Source organism: Pecten maximus, chromosome 7 (genome assembly GCF_902652985.1).
Source record: "Pecten maximus chromosome 7, xPecMax1.1, whole genome shotgun sequence".
NCBI classification, from domain to species: domain Eukaryota; kingdom Metazoa; phylum Mollusca; class Bivalvia; order Pectinida; family Pectinidae; genus Pecten; species Pecten maximus.
This window is the reverse complement of record NC_047021.1, coordinates 6,311,238-6,332,326: the sequence shown is the minus strand read 5'-3', so window position 1 is coordinate 6,332,326 and position 21,089 is coordinate 6,311,238. Positions and strand designations below refer to the sequence as shown.

Here is a 21,089-nt window from a genome sequence, read left to right as displayed (position 1 = left end):
ACAGATGTAATCACAAGTGTAATCATAGATGTAATCACAGATGTAACCACAGATGTAATCACAGATGTAACCACAGGTGTAATCACAGATGTAATCACAGGCGTAATCACAGATGTAATCACAGGTGTAATCACAGATGTAATCACAGGTGTAATCACAGATGTAATCACAGGTGTAATCACAGATGCAATCACAGGTGTAATCACAGATTTAATCACATATGTAACCACAGATGTAATCACAGGTGTAATCACAGGTGTAATCACAGATGTAATCACAGATGTAACCACATATGTAATCACAGGTGTAATCACAGATGTAACCTCATATGTAATCACAGGTGTAATCACAGGTGTAATCACAGGTGTAATCACAGATGTAACCACAGATGTAATCACAGATGTAACCACATATGTAACCACAGATGTAATCACAGATGTAATCACAGATGTAATCACAGATGTAATCACAGGTGTAATCACAAATGTAACCACGGATGTAATCACAGATGTAACCACAACTGTAATCACAGATGTAACCACAGATGTAACCACAAATGTAATCACAGATGTAATCACAGGTGTAATCACAGATGTAATCACAGGTGTAATCACAGATGTAATCACAGATGTAATCACAGGTGTAATCACAGATGTTATCACAGGTGTAATCACAGGTGTAACCACAGATGTAATCACAGGTGTTATCACATATGTAATCACAGATGTAATCACATGTGTAATCACAGATGTAATCACATGTGTTATCACATATGTAACCACAGATGTAATCACAGGTGTAATCATATATGTAATCACAGGTGTTATCACATATGTAACCACATATGTAATCACAGATGTAATCATAGATGTAATCACAGATGTAATTATAGATGTAATCACAGATGTAATAACAGGTGTAATCACAGATGTAATCACATGTTATCACAGGTGTAATCATAGATGTAATCACAGATGTAATCATAGATGTAATCACAGATGTAACCACAGATGTAATCACAGATGTAATCACAGGCGTAATCACAGATGTAATCATAGATGTAATCACAGGTGTAATCATAGATTTAATCACATATGTAACCATAGATGTAATCACAGATGTAACCACAGATGTAATCACAGATGTAGTCACAGATGTAATCACATATGTAATCATAGATTTAATCACATATGTAACCATAGATGTAATCACAGATGTAACCACAGATGCAATCACAGATGTAATCACAGATGTAATCATAGATGTAATCACAGATGTAATCACAGGTGTAATCACAGATGTAATCACAGGTGTAATCATAGATGTAATCACAGATGTAATCAGATGTAATAATAGATGTAGTCATAGATGTAATCACATATGTAATCATAGATGTTATCACAGATGTAATCATAGATGTAATCACAGGTGTAATCACAGATGTAACCACATGTATATCCACAGATGAAATCACAGATGTAATCACATATGTAATCATAGATGTAATCATAGATGTTATCACATATGTAACCACAGGTGTAACCACAGATGTAATCACAGATGTAATCATAGATGTAATCACAGATGTAATCATAGATGTAACCACAGATGTAATCACAGATGTAATCACAGATGTAATCACAGGTGTAATCACAGATGTGGTCACAGTTGTAACCACAGGTGCAATCAAATATGTAACCATAGATGCTATCATAGATGTAATCATAGATGTTATCACAGATGTAATCATAGATGTAATCACAGGTGTAATCACAGATGTAACCACATGTATATCCACAGATGAAATCACAGATGTAATCACATATGTAATCATAGATGTAATCATAGATGTTATCACATATGTAACCACAGGTGTAACCACAGATGTAATCACAGATGTAATCATAGATGTAATCACAGATGTAATCATAGATGTAACCACAGATGTAATCACAGATGTAATCACAGATGTAATCACAGGTGTAATCACAGATGTGGTCACAGTTGTAACCACAGGTGCAATCAAATATGTAACCATAGATGCTATCATAGATGTAATCATAGATGTTGTCACAGAAGTAATAATAGATGTAATCACATGTGTGATCATTAATGTAATCACAGATGGAATCATATATGTAACCACAGATGCAATCAGAGATTTCAATCACAGATGTAAATCACAGGTGTAATTACAGGTGTAATCGCATATGTAAATCACAGATGTAATCGCAGGTGTTATCACAGATGTAATCCAAGATGTAAAACCAATTGCCTGACAGGATCAATGGCTAATGGCGGGGATAGTCCAGTAACGAAGACATCAAAAACATTAATTACAATGTATGTGTAAAGGCCGCCATAATCTCCTTACGATTTACATGTAAATGAGACTTCAAGATCCAGTGAGAAGCTTAAGTAGCAGTCCGAGAGAATTACAAAAACTTAACCTCCCCTCAGGCTAGCCTTTAAACATATCCTACACTCTAATCCCGCTAAGTGATGGAGAGAACAAGGACATCCCCGCCCCTCAGGCTAGCTTTCAAACATATCCTACACTCTAATCCCGCTAAGTGATGGAGAGAACAAGGACATCCCCGCCCCTCAGGCTAGCTTTCAAACATATCCTACACTCTAATCCCGCTAAGTGATGGAGAGAACAAGGACATCCCCGCCCCTCAGGCTAGCCTTCAAACATATCCTACACTCTAATCCCGCTAAGTGATGGAGAGAACAAGGACATCCCCGCCCCTCAGGCTAGCCTTCAAACATATCCTACACTCTAATCCCGCTAACTGATGGAGAGAACAAGGACATCCCCGCCCCTCAGGCTAGCCTTCAAACCTATCCTACACTCTAATCCCGCTAACTGATGGAGAGAACAAGGACATCCCCGCCCCTCAGGCTAGCTTTCAAACATATCCTACACTCTAATCCCGCTAAGTGATGGAGAGAACAAGGACATCCCCGCCCCTCAGGCTAGCTTTCAAACATATCCTACACTCTAATCCCGCTAAGTGATGGAGAGAACAAGGACATCCCCGCCCCTCAGGCTAGCTTTCAAACATATCCTACACTCTAATCCCGCTAACTGATGGAGAGAACAAGGACATCCCCGCCCCTCAGGCTAGCTTTCAAACATATCCTACACTCTAATCCTGCTAACTGATGGAGAGAACAAGGACATCCCCGCCCCTCAGGCTAGCCTTCAAACATATCCGTACACTCTAACCTCGCTTCAAGATGTATTTTGGGTTGTCTTCAACCCCACATTTTCTTTGAACATTTGGTATCTAGACAATATCTGAAGCCCAAACTCATTTGGTTACTTAAGCGCCTAATGAGCATCACCTGGAAACGCTCATCTTTACTGGAATCCTTCCCGTTCCATTGGTAGATGTCCCTTCCAAGGTCGAGGATGTAGACGTCGCCGCTGTTGATAGAGTTCCTGGAAAGCGGGATCTACAATAAGAGCAGGTGAAATAACCTGATTTATATGTTATATCTGTTTAGCAGAATGTTTCGGAAGGTTAAGCAAACAAAAATTCCTTATATTTGATTACGTCCCGAAAATAAGAATGAAACTTCGCAATGATTTGTCTTAGAGACATGCATATAATTATCGGTTACATTTCTGAAATCACGACAGCAAATATTTTAGACAAATTTATCTTGCAAGGCGATCATCCAAACGTTAAGTTAATACAATAATATAACCTCATCTCTGTTGTCCATTGATGAGTCATTCCTTTATGTTACCAGGATATGTTCCTCCCTATTTACCTCCACAACCTCGATGTTCCTTCTGGCACCACTAAAATGGAGCAACCTTGGCTTGTACTCTTCTGGTTTCACGTGACGGAAACCAGTATCAGCTCCACCTTCCAATATGCTACAAGTTTATAACATGAATTTATCACACAAACTGCCTGCTAGTCATTGACCGCACCAGTTAGATATCTATTAATTATATTGTGACCTCATAATGTGGACAATGACGTGACGTCATCAATTGTCAATGGCGAATGTTTAAGCCCTCCACATTGAGGATCTTAAATTTGTTTTGTTTTATTTGAGATTTTATGTAAAATCCCATATGAAGTTGAAAATACAAGGGCCAAATGGACCCGAATCGCCTGTTATCCAGCAATCGTTTTTATACATAGTTAAGAACTACTGTATCAGATATAATATAACATGGTCTCTCGGTCATTTGAAAAGGCGTCCTTATATTGATTTACTATTTTGGGCAATTTAACTCTTTCAAAATTAAATCATGGTCAAGGTCATTGATTTGAACACATTGTCTAAAGTCCTTCACTCAAACATGCTACAAGTAAAATATCATGTTTCTGGACCTTTTGGTGAATGAGAAGAAGTAATGGAAATATTTTAGTTTATTTGACCCCTGCGACTTTGAATAAAGGTCAAGGTCATTAATTTGAACAAACTTGGTAGCCCTTCATCCCAGCATGCTTCAGACCGGTATCTGATCCCTGGGCCTCTTGGTTATTGAGAAGTTGTTTAAAGATGTTAACCAATGTGACCCTTGTGACCTTGAAGTCAAAGTCATTCTTTTGAACAAACTTGGTAGCCTTTAAATCCAGCATGCTACTGACCAAATATCAACTCCATGGTCCTCTTAGTTATTGAGAAGAAGTTGTTTGAAGATTTTAGCTATTTGACCCCTGTGACCTTGAATGTAGGTCAAGGTCATTCCTTTGAACAATTTGGCAGCCATGCAACCTTAGTAATGACCTTATTGACCAAATATCAACTCCCTGTGCTTCTTGTTTATTGAGAAGAAGTCGTTTAAATGTTTTAATCGATTTGTATCCCTTTCACATTATATATGGGTCAAGGTCAATTATTTTCGAAAACCATGTCGGGCTTCATCCAAGGAACCTTTCAGACTGTGTCTGTAAGTGACGGAGTGACTGTTTCTGTAAGTGACTGACAGGGTGACTGTGTCCGTAAGTGACGGAGTGACTGTGTCTGTAAGTGACTGACAGGGTGACTGTGTCTGTAAGTGACTGACAGAGTGACTGTTTCTGTAAGTGACGGAGTTACTGTGTCTGTAAGTGACTGACAGGGTGACTGTGTCTGTAAGTGACTGACAGGGCGACTGTGTCTGTAAGTGACTGACAGGGTGACTGTGTCTGTAAGTGACTGACAGATTGACTGTGTCTGTGTCTGTAAGTGACTGACAGGGCGACTGTGTCTGTAAGTGACTGACAGGGTGACTGTGTCTGTAAGTGACTGACAGGGTGACTGTGTCTGTAAGTGACTGACAGGGCGACTGTGTCTGTAAGTGACTGACAGGGTGACTGTTTCTGTAAGTGACTGACAGGGTGACTGTGTCTGTAAGTGACTGACAGGGCGACTGTTTCTGTAAGTGACTGACAGGGTGACTGTGTCTGTAAGTGACTGACAGGGTGACTGTGTCTGTAAGTGACTGACAGGGCGACTGTTTCTGTAAGTGACTGACAGGGCGACTGTTTCTGTAAGTGACTGACAGGGCGACTGTTTCTGTAAGTGACTGACAGGGTGACTGTGTCTGTAAGTGACTGACAGGGTGACTGTGTCTGTAAGTGACTGACAGGGTGACTGTGTCTGTAAGTGACGGACGGATTGATCAGAGTTCGTCTCAGAACCTAGTATGCCATTCCGCGAAATTCAAATACCTGTGCACATCCGAGTACTAGTATATCGCTATATGTTTCTTAAACAGACCAAAATCGACAATATAGATATTTCACGTTACAAATGACCGGGAGTTGCCCTTCGCATACGATAGAAATATGTTTACTCACGTAATAGTATCGAAGTAGGATTTGAAGAGACTAGATTCGTGACCTTGAACCTCCCTGTGTTGTATGGCCCTATCATCCAGCAAGGTGTCTAGCTCCACTGTCTTGTAGGCCGCAGTCCCGTACTCATCCTGTACAGACGAATGTCACAAATCAACGTTCTATTATTGAAACAAGTATACAAGGCAAGAAAGAGTGTGTGATAAACAGTTATTAGTGATAAATATCATTTTACATTTATTATTCCACTTTCACTAACCTGGCTACTGTTTTTCCCGATCCAAAAATGCACGTGTAGAGCCAATTCTCCACTTCCGGGATCGTCAGTCGTCTGTCAACATTTTAAAAAAAAACCATTGAAATTGCAACTTTTTTCTGTCCGATCGATCACATCTTGAATACAACTGAAATACATTAAATTCAATTTTTTATCTAAATCTAAAATTCACTTGTAGCTACTTAAGGTACAGAGTATGTATGGAAAATACTGACAGTACGCACCTCGAGGAACTGGCAGTATACATTGAGAATACTGACGAACGTACCTTGAGGACGATATATATAGGGGTCGCCATTGTAGAACTGGCAGTATACATTGAGAATACTGACCATACGTGTACCTTGAGGACGATGTAGGGGTCGCCATTGTAGAACTGGCAGTATAGATTGAGAATACTGACAGTACGTACCTTGAGGACGATGTAGCGGTCGCCATTGTAGAACTCGCAGTATACATTGAGAATACTGACAGTACGTACCTTGAGGACGATGTAGGGGTCGCCATTGTAGAACTGGCAGTATACATTGAGAATACTGACAGTACGTACCTTGAGGACGATATAGGGGTCGCCATTGTAGAACTGGCAGTATACATTGAGAATACTGACAGTACGTACCTTGAGGACGATATAGGGGTCGCCGTTGTAGAACTGGCAGTATACATTGAGAATACTGACAGTACGTACCTTGAGGACGATATAGGGGTCGCCGTTGTAGAACTGGCAGTATACATTGAGAATACTGACAGTACGTACCTTGAGGACGATATAGGGGTCGCCGTTGTAGAACTGGCAGTATACATTGAGAATACTGACAGTACGTACCTTGAGGACGATATAGGGGTCGCCATTGTAGAACTGGCAGTATAGATTGAGAATACTGACAGTACGTACCTTGAGGACGATGTAGCGGTCGCCATTGTAGAACTGGCAGTATAAATTGAGAATACTGACAGTACGTACCTTGAGGACGATGTAGGAGTCGCCAATGTAGAACTGGCAGTATACATTGAGAATACTGACAGTACGTACCTTGAGGACGATGTAGAGGTCGCCATTGTAGAACTGGCAGTATACATTGAGAATACTGACAGTACGTACCTTGAGGACGATGTAGGGGTCGCCATTGTAGAACTGGCCGTATACATTGAGAATACTGACAGTACGTACCTTGAGGACGATATAGGGGTCGCCGTTGTAGAACTGGCAGTATACATTGAGAATACTGACAGTACGTACCTTGAGGACGATATAGGGGTCGCCATTGTAGAACTGGCAGTATACATTGAGAATACTGACAGTACGTACCTTGAGGACGATGTAGGGGTCGCCATTGTAGAACTGGCAGTATAAATTGAGAATACTGACAGTACGTACCTTGAGGACGATGTAGGAGTGGCCATTGTAGAACTGGCAGTATAAATTGAGAATACTGACAGTACGTACCTTGAGGACGATGTAGGGGTCGCCATTGTAGAACTGGCTGTATACATTGAGAATACTGACAGTACGTGTACCTTGAGGACGATGTAGGGGTCGCCATTGTAGAACTGGCAGTATACATTGAGAATACTGACAGTACGTACCTTGAGGACGATATAGGGGTCGCCATTGTAGAACTGGCAGTATACATTGAGAATACTGACAGTACGTACCTTGAGGACGATGTAGGAGTCGCCAATGTAGAACTGGCAGTATACATTGAGAATACTGACAGTACGTACCTTGAGGACGATATAGGGGTCGCCATTGTAGAACTGGCAGTATACATTGAGAATACTGACAGTACGTACCTTGAGGACGATGTAGGGGTCGCCATTGTAGAACTGGCAGTATAGATTGAGAATACTGACAGTACGTACCTTGAGGACGATGTAGCGGTCGCCATTGTAGAACTGGCAGTATAAATTGAGAATACTGACAGTACGTACCTTGAGGACGATGTAGGAGTCGCCAATGTAGAACTGGCAGTATACATTGAGAATACTGACCATACGTGTACCTTGAGGACGATATAGGGGTCGCCGTTGTAGAACTGGCAGTATACATTGAGAATACTGACAGTACGTACCTTGAGGACGATGTAGCGGTCGCCATTGTAGAACTCGCAGTATACATTGAGAATACTGACAGTACGTACCTTGAGGACGATGTAGGGGTCGCCATTGTAGAACTGGCAGTATACATTGAGAATACTGACAGTACGTACCTTGAGGACGATATAGGGGTCGCCATTGTAGAACTGGCAGTATACATTGAGAATACTGACGTACGTACCTTGAGGACGATGTAGGAGTCGCCATTGTAGAACTCTCCGTATTGTTCCTTAGGCCAGTGGGTCACTTTAAATTTCTAAAACAGATCAATCATATTTATGATTTACTGAACATCAAATGATAAAAAGTGGTATATGACGCCTAGTGCAACTTGGTTTAATCAGACATTACTGACTATTAAACTAACGAAGAGACGGCACTACAAACACGTGTACTGTAGGTCTACCATACAAACACGTGTACAGTAGGTCTACCATACAAACACGTGTACAGTAGGTCTACCATACAAACACATGTACAGTAGGTGTACCATACAAACACCTGTACAGTAGGTGTACCATACAAACACATGTACAGTAGGTCTACCATACAAACACGTGTACAGTTGGTCTACCATACAAACACATGTACAGTAGGTGTACCATACAAACACCTGTACAGTAGGTGTACCATACAAACACGTGTACTGTAGGTCTACCATACAAACACATGTACAGTAGGTCTACCATACAAACACCTGTACAGTAGGTCTACCATACAAACACATGTACAGTAGGTCTACCATACAAACACCTGTACAGTTGGTCTACAACAAAAACACCTGTACAGTAGGTCTACCATACAAACACATGTACAGTAGGTCTACCATACAAACACATGTACAGTAGGTCTACCATACAAACAAATGTACAGTAGGTCTACCATACAAACACATGTACAGTTCTGATCTACCATACAAACACCTGTACAGTAGGTCTACCATACAAACACATGTACAGTTCTGATCTACCATACAAACACCTGTACAGTAGGTCTACCATACAAACAAATGTACAGTAGGTCTACCATACAAACACGTGTACAGTTGGTCTACCATACAAACACCTGTACAGTTCTAATCTACCATACAAACACGTGTACAGTAGGTCTACCATACAAACACGTGTACAGTAGGTCTACCATACAAACACGTGTACAGTAGGTCTACCATACAAACACCTGTACTGTAGGTCTACCATACAAACACGTGTACAGTTCTAATCTACCATACAAACACCTGTACAGTTCTAATCTACCATACAAACACCTGTACAGTTCTAATCTACCATACAAACACATGTACAGTAATGATCTACCATACAAACACGTGTACAGTTGGTCTACCATACAAACACCTGTACAGTTCTAATCTACCATACAAACACGTGTACAGTAGGTCTACCATACAAACACGTGTACAGTAGGTCTACCATACAAACACCTGTACAGTAGGTCTACCATACAAACACCTGTACTGTAGGTCTACCATACAAACACCTGTACAGTTCTAATCTACCATACAAACACCTGTACAGTTCTAATCTACCATACAAACACCTGTACAGTAGGTCTACCATACAAACAAATGTACAGTAGGTCTACCATACAAACAAATGTACAGTAGGTCTACCATACAAACACATGTACAGTTCTGATCTACCATACAAACACCTGTACAGTAGGTGTACCATACAAACACCTGTACAGTAGGTCTACCATACAAACACGTGTACAGTAGGTGTACCATACAAACACGTGTACAGTAGGTCTACCATACAAACACGTGTACAGTAGGTCTACCATACAAACAAATGTACAGTAGGTGTACCATACAAACACCTGTACAGTAGGTCTACCATACAAACAAATGTACAGTAGGTCTACCATACAAACAAATGTACAGTAGGTCTACCATACAAACACATGTACAGTTCTGATCTACCATACAAACAAATGTACAGTAGGTCTACCATACAAACACATGTACAGTAGGTGTACCATACAAACACCTGTACAGTAGGTCTACCATACAAACACGTGTACAGTTCTAATCTACCATACAAACACCTGTACAGTAGGTCTACCATACAAACACGTGTACAGTAGGTCTACCATACAAACACATGTACAGTTCTAATCTACCATACAAACACCTGTACAGTAGGTCTACCATACAAACACGTGTACAGTAGGTCTACCATACAAACACCTGTACAGTAGGTCTACCATACAAACACCTGTACAGTAGGTCTACCATACAAACACCTGTACAGTAGGTCTACCATACAAACACCTGTACAGTTCTGATCTACCATACAAACACCTGTACAGTAGGTCTACCATACAAACACCTGTACAGTAGGTCTACCATACAAACACCTGTACAGTTCTGATCTACCATACAAACACCTGTACAGTAGGTCTACCATACAAACACCTGTACAGTAGGTCTACCATACAAACACCTGTACAGTTCTAATCTACCATACAAACACCTGTACAGTAGGTCTACCATACAAACACGTGTACAGTAGGTCTACCATACAAACACATGTACACTTGGTCTACAACAAAAACACCTGTACTGTAGGTCTACCATACAAACACGTGTACAGTAGGTCTACCATACAAACAAATGTACACTTGGTCTACAACAAAAACACCTGTACTGTAGGTCTACCATACAAACACCTGTACAGTTGGTCTACAACAAAAACACCTGTACTGTATGTCTACCATACAAACACCTGTACAATGGGTCTACCATACAAACACCTGTACAGTTCTAATCTACCATACAAACACCTGTACAGTTCTAATCTACCATACAAACACCTGTACAGTTCTAATCTACCATACAAATACCTGTACAGTTCTGATCTACCATACAAACACCTGTACAGTTGATCTACCATACAAACACCTGTGCAGTTTTAATCTACCATACAAACACCTGTACAGTTCTAATCTACCATCCAACACCTGTACAGTTCTGATCTACCATACAGACACCTGTACAGTAGGACTACCATACAAACACCTGTACAGTTCTAATCTACCATACAAACACCTGTACAGTTCTAATCTACCATACAAACACATGTACAGTTCTAATCTACCACACAAACACCTGTACAGTTCTAATCTACCATACAAACACCTGTACAGTTCTGATCTACCATACAAACACCTGTACAGTTGATCTACCATACAAGCACCTGTACAGTTCTTATCTACCATACAAACACCTGTACAGTTGATCTACCATACAAGCACTTGTACAGTTCTAATCTACCATACAAACACCTGTACAGTTCTGATCTACCATACAAACACCTGTACAGTTCTGATCTACCATACAAACACCTGTACAGTTCTGATCTACCATACAAACACCTGTACAGTAGGTCTACCATACAAACACCTGTACAGTTCTAATCTACCATACAAACACCTGTACAGTACTAATCTACCATACAAACACTTGTACAGTTGGTCTACCATACAAACACCTGTACAGTTCTAATCTACCATACAAACACCTGTACAATGGGTCTACCATACAAACACCTGTACAGTAGGCCTACCATACAGATACCTGTACAGTTCTAATCTACCATACAAACACCTGTACAGTTCTAATCTACCATACAAACACCTGTACAGTTCTAATCTACCATACAAACACCTGTACAGTTCTAATCTACCATACAAACACCTGTACAGTTCTAATCTACCATACAAACACATGTACAGTTCTGATCTACCATACAGACACCTGTACAGTAAGTCTACCATACAAACACCTATACAGTTCTAATTTACCATACAAACACCTGTACAGTTCTAATCTACCATACAAACACCTGTACAGTACTGATCTACCATACAAACACCTGTACAGTTCTAATCTACCATACAAACACCTGTACAGTTCTGATCTACCATACAAACACCTGTACAGTTCTAATCTACCATACAAACACATGTACAGTACTGATCTACCATACAGACACCTGTACAGTTCTAATCTACCATACAAACACCTGTACAGTTCTAATCTACCATACAAACACCTGTACAGTTCTAATCTACCATACAAACACCCGTACAGTTGATCTACCATACAAACACCTGTACAGTTCTAATCTACCATACAAACACCTGTACAGTTCTAATCTACCATACAAACACATGTACAGTTCTAATCTACCATACAAATACCTGTACAGTTCTAATCTACCATACAAACACCTGTACAGTTGATCTACCATACAAACACCTGTACAGTTGGTCTACCATACAAACACCTGTACAGTTGGTCTACCATACAAACACCTGTACAGTTCTAATCTACCATACAAACACCTGTACAGTACTAATCTACCATACAAACACTTGTACAGTTGGTCTACCATACAAACACCTGTACAGTTCTAATCTACCATACAAACACCTGTACAATGGGTCTACCATACAAACACCTGTACAGTAGGCCTACCATACAGATACCTGTACAGTTCTAATCTACCATACAAACACCTGTACAGTTCTAATCTACCATACAAACACCTGTACAGTTCTAATCTACCATACAAACACATGTACAGTTCTGATCTACCATACAGACACCTGTACAGTAAGTCTACCATACAAACACCTATACAGTTCTAATTTACCATACAAACACCTGTACAGTTCTAATCTACCATACAAACACCTGTACAGTACTGATCTACCATACAAACACCTGTACAGTTCTAATCTACCATACAAACACCTGTACAGTTCTGATCTACCATACAAACACCTGTACAGTTCTAATCTACCATACAAACACATGTACAGTACTGATCTACCATACAGACACCTGTACAGTTCTAATCTACCATACAAACACCTGTACAGTTCTAATCTACCATACAAACACCTGTACAGTTCTAATCTACCATACAAACACCCGTACAGTTGATCTACCATACAAACACCTGTACAGTTCTAATCTACCATACAAACACCTGTACAGTTCTAATCTACCATACAAACACATGTACAGTTCTAATCTACCATACAAATACCTGTACAGTTCTAATCTACCATACAAACACCTGTACAGTTGATCTACCATACAAACACCTGTACAGTTCTGATCTACCATACAAACACCTGTACAGTTCTAATCTACCATACAAACACCTGTACAGTTCTAATCTACCATACAAACACCTGTACAGTTCTAATCTACCATACAAACACCTGTACAGTTCTAATCTACCATACAAACACCTGTACAGTTGATCTACCATACAAACACCTGTACAGCTCTGATCTTCCATACAAACACCTGTACAGTTGATCTACCATACAAACACCTGTACAGTTGATCTACCATACAAGCACCTGTACAGTTGGTCTACCATACAAACACCTGTACAGTTCTAATCTACCATACAAACACCTGTTGTCTGTGGATACCTACCACGATCCTCCATATCTGTATACCGGGTTCCTGTCCAGCACCATCCCACGCTTTCTCCGTCTGGGCAGCGGATTCTGAAAAAAACACAATGATCACTTTGAAACATTAATGTTTGACTATATCATTTTACTCTATTGCATGGAAAAAAAACACTGTTTTGAATCTAAGAGATATTTCGTTAATGGGCTTTGTGCTCAGTAATACCAATCTCCTAGTGCTGTTTCGAAAACATGATATCTTACTTTTGACTTCCTTCTCGGTGTCTGAGCCGAACAGTGCCATGTTGGAGTCCTTCCAGTTGTATTTCTTTGGTTTTCTTAAGCCTGGAAACATTAAAAGGAATTCTTTACATAACTAAGTAGTAATTTACAATATCTTCGTAACGTATTTGTATCCATACCGAATGAATATTAATATTTCACATACCATTAAAATCATTGAAGGGAAATGAGAGAAAATAGAGTATAAGAAAATAAAGTGATGCTACATAATTATATGTAAAATAATATTTACGAGTAATTAATCAGATTTACATATAATAGATAAAATATATATCAACTATTATATATGTATTGATATATATGTAATAACACGCATGAACCTACCACATTGTAAAATTAATATATAACTTTATAGAGTAACAAACACGTGTATGATAGATAGAACGTGATAATTATATAATCCTGACGTTTATAGAGCAACAAACACGTGTATGTATGATAGATAGGACGTGATAATTATATAACTCTGACGTTTATAGAGTAATAAACACGTGTATGTATGATAAATAAGACGTGATAGTTATATATAACCCTGACGTTTATAGAGTAACAAACACGTGTATGATAGATAGGATGTGATAATTATATAACCCTGACGTTTATAGAGTAACAAACACGTGCATGTATGATAGATAGGACGTGATAATTATATAACCCCGACGTTTATAGAGTAACAAACACGTGTATGATAGATAGGACGTGATAATCATATAACCCTGACGTTTATAGAGTAACAAACACGTGTATGATAGATAGGACGTGATAATTATATAACCCTGACGTTTATAGAGTAACAAACACGTGTATGTATGATAGATAGGACGTGATAATTATATAACCCTGACGTCGATAGAGTAACAAACACGTGTATGTATGATGGATAGGACGTGATAATTATATAACCCTGACGTTTATATAGTAACAAACACGTGTATGATAGATAGGACGTGATAATTATATAACCCTGACGTTTATAGAGTAACAAACACGTGTATGTATGATAGATAGGACGTGATAATTATATAACCCTGACGTTTATAGAGTAACAAACACGTGTATGTATGATAGATAGGACGTGATAATTATATAACCCTGACGTTTATAGAGTAACAAACACGTGTATGTATGATAGATAGGACGTGATGATTATACAACCCTGACGTTTATAGAGTACAAGTGCTGGAGATCTTAGTAATGGTGAGAATCATTATTGTGTATTTAGTTATAATTACCTGCCATGGTGATGCTCAGCAAATCGAGATGATATTTAATCTGGAATTAAAATGGGAAATAACATTTTTTATTATGTAACTGGAAATCACTTACGACGATAACAATTTCAACATGAAATCGCAATAATTACGTTTTCTTTTCATTCTACAATTACAACCAAGTACAAATCATACGTCATCCAATTAGTGGTAGGAGCCTATAACACCATTTGATTACGTGACTTCAACTGTGACGACATTGTTCTGATCAATTGCAACCCTGTATTTATTGTTCAAAGAACTTCGCAAAACGATGCACATTCTATCAAAATGTAACTATAAGCACTAGACGTCTTAGCGAATGGTGTAATGGCCCTTTAACACATACTGTTATTGCTACAACAATCTAACAGAAACCAACGTCGGACCATATTAGGTTTTTCAGTTTAAAATCAACGCTTGTAAGAAAACATAATCTTTAATTCAGAATTTATCTAGAAATGCATGCACGTCTTTTACAAAATCTTCCGCTTGTCATAGTTTGTGAAAAGTTGGAAAGTATCAATGATACAGGATATTGGGATACAAGTGTCATTCGTCACGAGAAACGTCGCATGTGTTAACACACGCACTCCACACAATCGGTACGGTGGCTGTACATATGTATATCGTTAATTTACATTCCAACTTAATACAGACAGTAATAAATTAGATATACTCTGAAACTCAGTAAATGTCTGTTGGTTAGTCAGCACCCAAGTCTCATCTAGATAGTAACATCCCTCATTATCCTACACATTCGATATACAGAGGTCCATTATTATAATTCCATGTGTCGACTGTTGACGAAGACACTAATACAAGATGAAGGTTGATGAAGATATTGTTCCGGTTGTTATCCCCCTTGTTCCCGTTGTTATCGCCCTTGTTCCGGTTGTTATCCCCCTTGTTCCGGTTGTTACCGCCCTTGTTCTCATTTTGAGAGTGTGCATCAGACGCTTACTCTCTTGGAACACATGGTCTTTCTTTAACCTTTACCTGTTCATGGATCTCCATGCAAATATATTTACTTATAACTGAGAGGCTGTCACTCAAGAACAATAGCCATGAACATTTGTATTCTAGTGAGTGTGTTGCTAAAAGTCGGAATGTACCATTTTTATTACTAAAAGTGTAATGATTCTTTAAAAAAAAGAACAGTCGTCTTGTCAACAAGACGTTTGTACCAACTTAATCACCGGAACTTAATTAATTAAACGTGATGATGAAATTTAGAATGAGGGACGTTTTGAATACAACTATTAATCATGGCGATATATGGTTCTCCGGTGGTATCTGTTGACACGTTGAGCTGCGGTAGGCAGCCATATATAGCTGCCAGTTCTACATTTTGAAGCTTCGCTTCAATTGCCTATGAACGGGATACGAAGTTATCCCTTTCGAGGCCTCATGTATATTGCCTATGAACGTGATACTAAGTTATCCCTTTCGAGGCCTCGTGTCTATTGCCTATGAACGCGATACGAAGTTATCCCTTCCGAGGCCTTGCGTCTATTCCCTTTCGAGGCCTTGCGTCTATTGCCTATGAACGCGATACGAAGTTAGCCCTTTCGAGGCCTCGTGTCTATTGCCTGTGAACGCGATACGAAGTTATCACTTTCAAGGCCTCGTGTCTATTGCATATGATTGTGATACGAAGTAATCCATTTCAAAGCCTTGTGTCTATTGCCTATGAATGCGATACGAAGTTATCCCTTTCGAGGCCTCGTGTCTTTTGCCTATGAACGCGATACGAAGTTATCCCTTCCGAGGCCTTGCGTCTATTCCCTTTCGAGGCCTTGCGTCTATTGCCTATGAACGCGATACGAAGTTAGCCCTTTCAAGGCCTCGTGTCTATTGCCTATGAACGCGATACGAAGTTATCCCTTTCGAGGCCTCATGTCTATTGCCTATGAACGTAATACGAAGTTATCCCTTTCAAGGCCTCGTGTCTGCATATGAACGTGATACGAAATTATCCCTTTCGAGGCCTCGTGTCTATTGCCTGTGAACGTGATACGAAGTTATCCCTTTCGAGGCCTTGCGTCTATTGCCTATGAACGCGATACGAAATTATCCCTTTCGAGGCCTTGCGTCTATTGCCTATGAACGCGATACGATGTTAGCCCTTTCAAGGCCTCGTGTCTATTGCCTATGAACGCGATACGAAGTTATCCCTTTCGAGGCCTCATGTCTATTGCCTATGAACGTAATACGAAGTTATCCCTTTCAAGGCCTCGTGTCTGCATATGAACGTGATACGAAATTATCCCTTTCGAGGCCTCGTGTCTATTGCCTGTGAACGTGATACGAAGTTATCCCTTTCGAGGCCTTGCGTCTATTGCCTATGAACGCGATACGAAATTATCCCTTTCAAGGCCTCGTGTCTATTGCATATGAACGGGATACGAAGTTATCCCTTTCGAGGCCTCGTGTCTATTGCCTGTGAACGCGATACGAAGTTATCCCTTTCGAGGCCTCGTGTCTATTGCCTATGAACGTGATACGAAGTTATCCCTTTCAAGGCCTCGCGTCTATTGCCTATGGGGCTATTCATGAACGTGATACGAAGAAATCCCCTCGAAGGCCCCTCGAAGGCCCCTTCCCGTTGGCGATGAACTGGAGGCAAAACAACATTATATATAGACCCGCTCCGTGGCCTATCTACTTCAGGACAGATCTCATCACGCGCTAACGATTCTTAAAGTTTGTCGAAATGACTAATGTCTACACAACTATTGTTTTCAACCGGGCAAGTCGTCTAGCGTTCCGCCCGCATGAATCATAGATAAAATGATGCACCATTCGTGATATTTTATTACAGCGAGTTTAGCTACTGTTTTGATGGGATGTTCCGTTTATAAGGGCCTTAGTGAGTGACTGAGTGTGTATACAGGAAACCTGATGTACTTACCGGTGATGACACTATACATCTCAGTAGTTTATATAGCGTGTTTGTTTGCAGTGGTATAGTTTGTTTGGAATAGTAGAGTTTATTTGGACTAGTAGAGTTTGTTTGGACAAATAGAGTTTGTTTCGAGTAGTAGAGTTTGTTTAGCCTAGTAGAGTTCGCTTGGACCAATAGAGTTTGTTTGGACTAAGTAGAGTTTGTTTGGCCTAGTAGAGTTCGTTTGGACTAATAGAGTTTGTTTGGACTAGTAGAGTTTGTTGTGACTAGTAGAGTTTGTTTGGACTAGTAGAGTTTGTTTGGACTAATAGAGTTTGTTTGGACTAAGTAGAGTTTGTTTGGCCTAGTAGAGTTTGTTTGGACTTATAGAGTTTGTTGTGACTAGTAGAGTTTGTTTGGACTAAGTAGAGTTTGTTTGGCCTAGTAGAGTTCGTTTGGACTAATAGAGTTTGTTTGGACTAGTAGAGTTTGTTGTGACTAGTAGAGTTTGTTTGGACTAGTAGAGTTTGTTTGGACTAATAGAGTTTGTTTGGACTAAGTAGAGTTTGTTTGGCCTAGTAGAGTTTGTTTGGACTTATAGAGTTTGTTGTGACTAGTAGAGTTTGTTTGGACTAATAGAGTTTGTTTGGACTAGTAGAGTTTGTTTAGACTAGTAGAGCTTGTTTAGACTAGTAGAGTTTGTTGTGACTAATAGAGTTTGGTTGGACTAGTAGAGTTTGGTTGGACTAGTAGAGTTTGTTGTGACTAGTAGAGTTTGTTGTGACTAGTAGAGTTTGTTGTGACTGGTAGAGTTTGGTTGGACTAGTAGAGTTTGTTTGGCCTAGTAGAGTTCGTTTGGACTAGTAGAGTTTGTTTGGACTTATAGTTTGTTTAGACTAGTAGAGTTTGTTGTGACTAGTAGAGTTTGTTTGGACTAGTAGAGTTTGTTTGGCCTAGTAGAGTTCGTTTGGACTAGTAGAGTTTGTTTGGACTAAGTAGAGTTTGTTTGGCCTAGTAGAGTTCGTTTGGACTAGTAGAGTTTGTTTGGACTAGTAGAGTTTGTTGTGACTAGTAGAGTTTGCTGTGACTAGTAGAGTTTGTTTAGACTAGTAGAGTTTGTTTGGACTAGTAGAGTTTGGTTGGACTAGTAGAGTTTATTGTGTCTAGTAGAGTTTGTTTAGACTGGTAGAGTTTGTTGTGACTGGTAGAGTTTGTTTAGACTAGTAGAGTTTGGTTGAACTAGTAGAGTTTATTGTGTCTAGTAGAGTTTGTTTAGACTGGTAGAGTTTGTTGTGACTGGTACAGTTTGTTTAGACTAGTAGAGTTTGTTTGGACTAGTAGAGTTTGTTTGGACTAGTAGAGTTTGTTTGGACTGGTAGAGTTTGTTTGGACTAGTAGAGTTTGTTTGGACTAGTAGAGTTCGTTTGATCATGCTTTTTTCGGAAACAAACAGAACACCAATGTTGAATTATGATTATCCATGTTTTAGGAACCGAATGGATGATAAAACGTTTCGTACAAATACCATGCCATTTACATTTGCACTGTAGTTTCATTTTTCCTCGTTTCGGATTATTGCACTATTTTCCAGTAATGCAGTAGTTGTTCATATAGTAAATAACTTTGTTTGGTTCAATGTGTAGAGAGAATAACGGTATCCATGACAGCACGTGGTCAATGTAAGTATAGTTACATACAACACAGCTACATTAGAGGTGTAATGTATCTAGTATAGTTACATACAACACAGCTACATTAGAGGTGTAAATGTATCTAGTATAGTTACATACAACACAGCTACATTAGAGGTGTAAATGTATCTAGTATAGTTACATACAACACAGCTACATTAGAGGTGTAATGTATCTAGTATAGTTACATACAACACAGCTACATTAGAGGTGTAAATGTATCTACCATAGTTACATACAACACAGCTACATTAGAGGTGTAAATGTATCTAGTATAGTTACATACAACACAGCTACATTAGAGGTGTAAATGTATCTACCATAGTTACATACAACACAGCTACATTAGAGGTGTAATGTATCTAGTATAGTTACATACAACACAGCTACATTAGAGGTGTAATGTATCTAGTATAGTTACATACAACATAGCTACATTAGAGGTATAATGTATCTAGTATAGTTACATACAACACAGCTACATTAGAGGTGTAATGTATCTAGTATAGTTACATACAACATAGCTACATTAGAGGTGTAAATGTATCTAGTATAGTTACATACAACACAGCTACATTAGAGGTGTAAATGTATCTAGTATAGTTACATACAACATAGCTACATTAGAGGTGTAAATGTATCTAGTATAGTTACATACAACACAGCTACATTAGAGGTGTAAATGTATCTAGTATAGTTACATACAACACAGCTACATTAGAGGTGTAATGTATCTAGTATAGTTACATACAACACAGCTACATTAGAGGTGTAATGTATCTAGTATAGTTACATACAACACAGCCACATTAGAGGTGTAAATGTATCTAGTATAGTTACATACAACACAGCTACATTAGAGGTGTAATGTATCTAGTATAGTTACATACAACACAGCTACATTAGAGGTGTAAATGTATCTAGTATAGTTACATACAACACAGCTACATTAGAGGTGTAATGTATCTAGTATAGTTACATACAACACAGCTACATTAGAGGTGTAATGTATCTACCATAGTTACATACAACACAGCTACATTAGAGGTGTAATGTATCTACCATAGTTACATACAACACAGCTACATTAGAGGTGTAATGTATCTAGTATAGTTACATACAACACAGCTACATTAGAGGTGTAATGTATCTAGTATAGTTACATACAACACAGCTACATTAGAGGTGTAATGTATCTACCATAGTTACATACAACACAGCTACATTAGAGGTGTAATGTATCTACCATAGTTACATACAACACAGCTACATTAGAGGTGTAATGTATCTAGTATAGTTACATACAACACAGCTACA

General features: G+C 39.1%; 1 protein-coding gene across 2 annotated transcripts in view; it reads right to left on the bottom strand.

The window, feature by feature from the left end:
* The window catches only part of LOC117331447 (gelsolin-like protein 2), a 41,699-nt gene that overhangs the window by 10,288 nt on the left and 10,322 nt on the right, over window positions 1-21,089 (bottom strand). Inside the window, exons 2-9 of one of the 2 annotated variants that reach the window (XM_033890162.1) lie at window positions 15,177-15,216; window positions 13,906-13,986; window positions 13,664-13,737; window positions 8,366-8,440; window positions 6,070-6,141; window positions 5,814-5,941; window positions 3,784-3,892; window positions 3,352-3,462 (exon numbers count right to left, since the gene is read on the bottom strand). In XM_033890162.1, the coding sequence (XP_033746053.1) occupies window positions 3,352-3,462; window positions 3,784-3,892; window positions 5,814-5,941; window positions 6,070-6,141; window positions 8,366-8,440; window positions 13,664-13,737; window positions 13,906-13,986; window positions 15,177-15,183 (657 nt within the window). In that variant the 5' untranslated portion in view covers window positions 15,184-15,216. Of the gene's footprint in view, window positions 1-3,351; window positions 3,463-3,783; window positions 3,893-5,813; window positions 5,942-6,069; window positions 6,142-8,365; window positions 8,441-13,663; window positions 13,738-13,905; window positions 13,997-15,176; window positions 15,217-21,089 lie in introns of those variants that run through there. The other variant, XM_033890161.1, reaches the window with a different exon arrangement.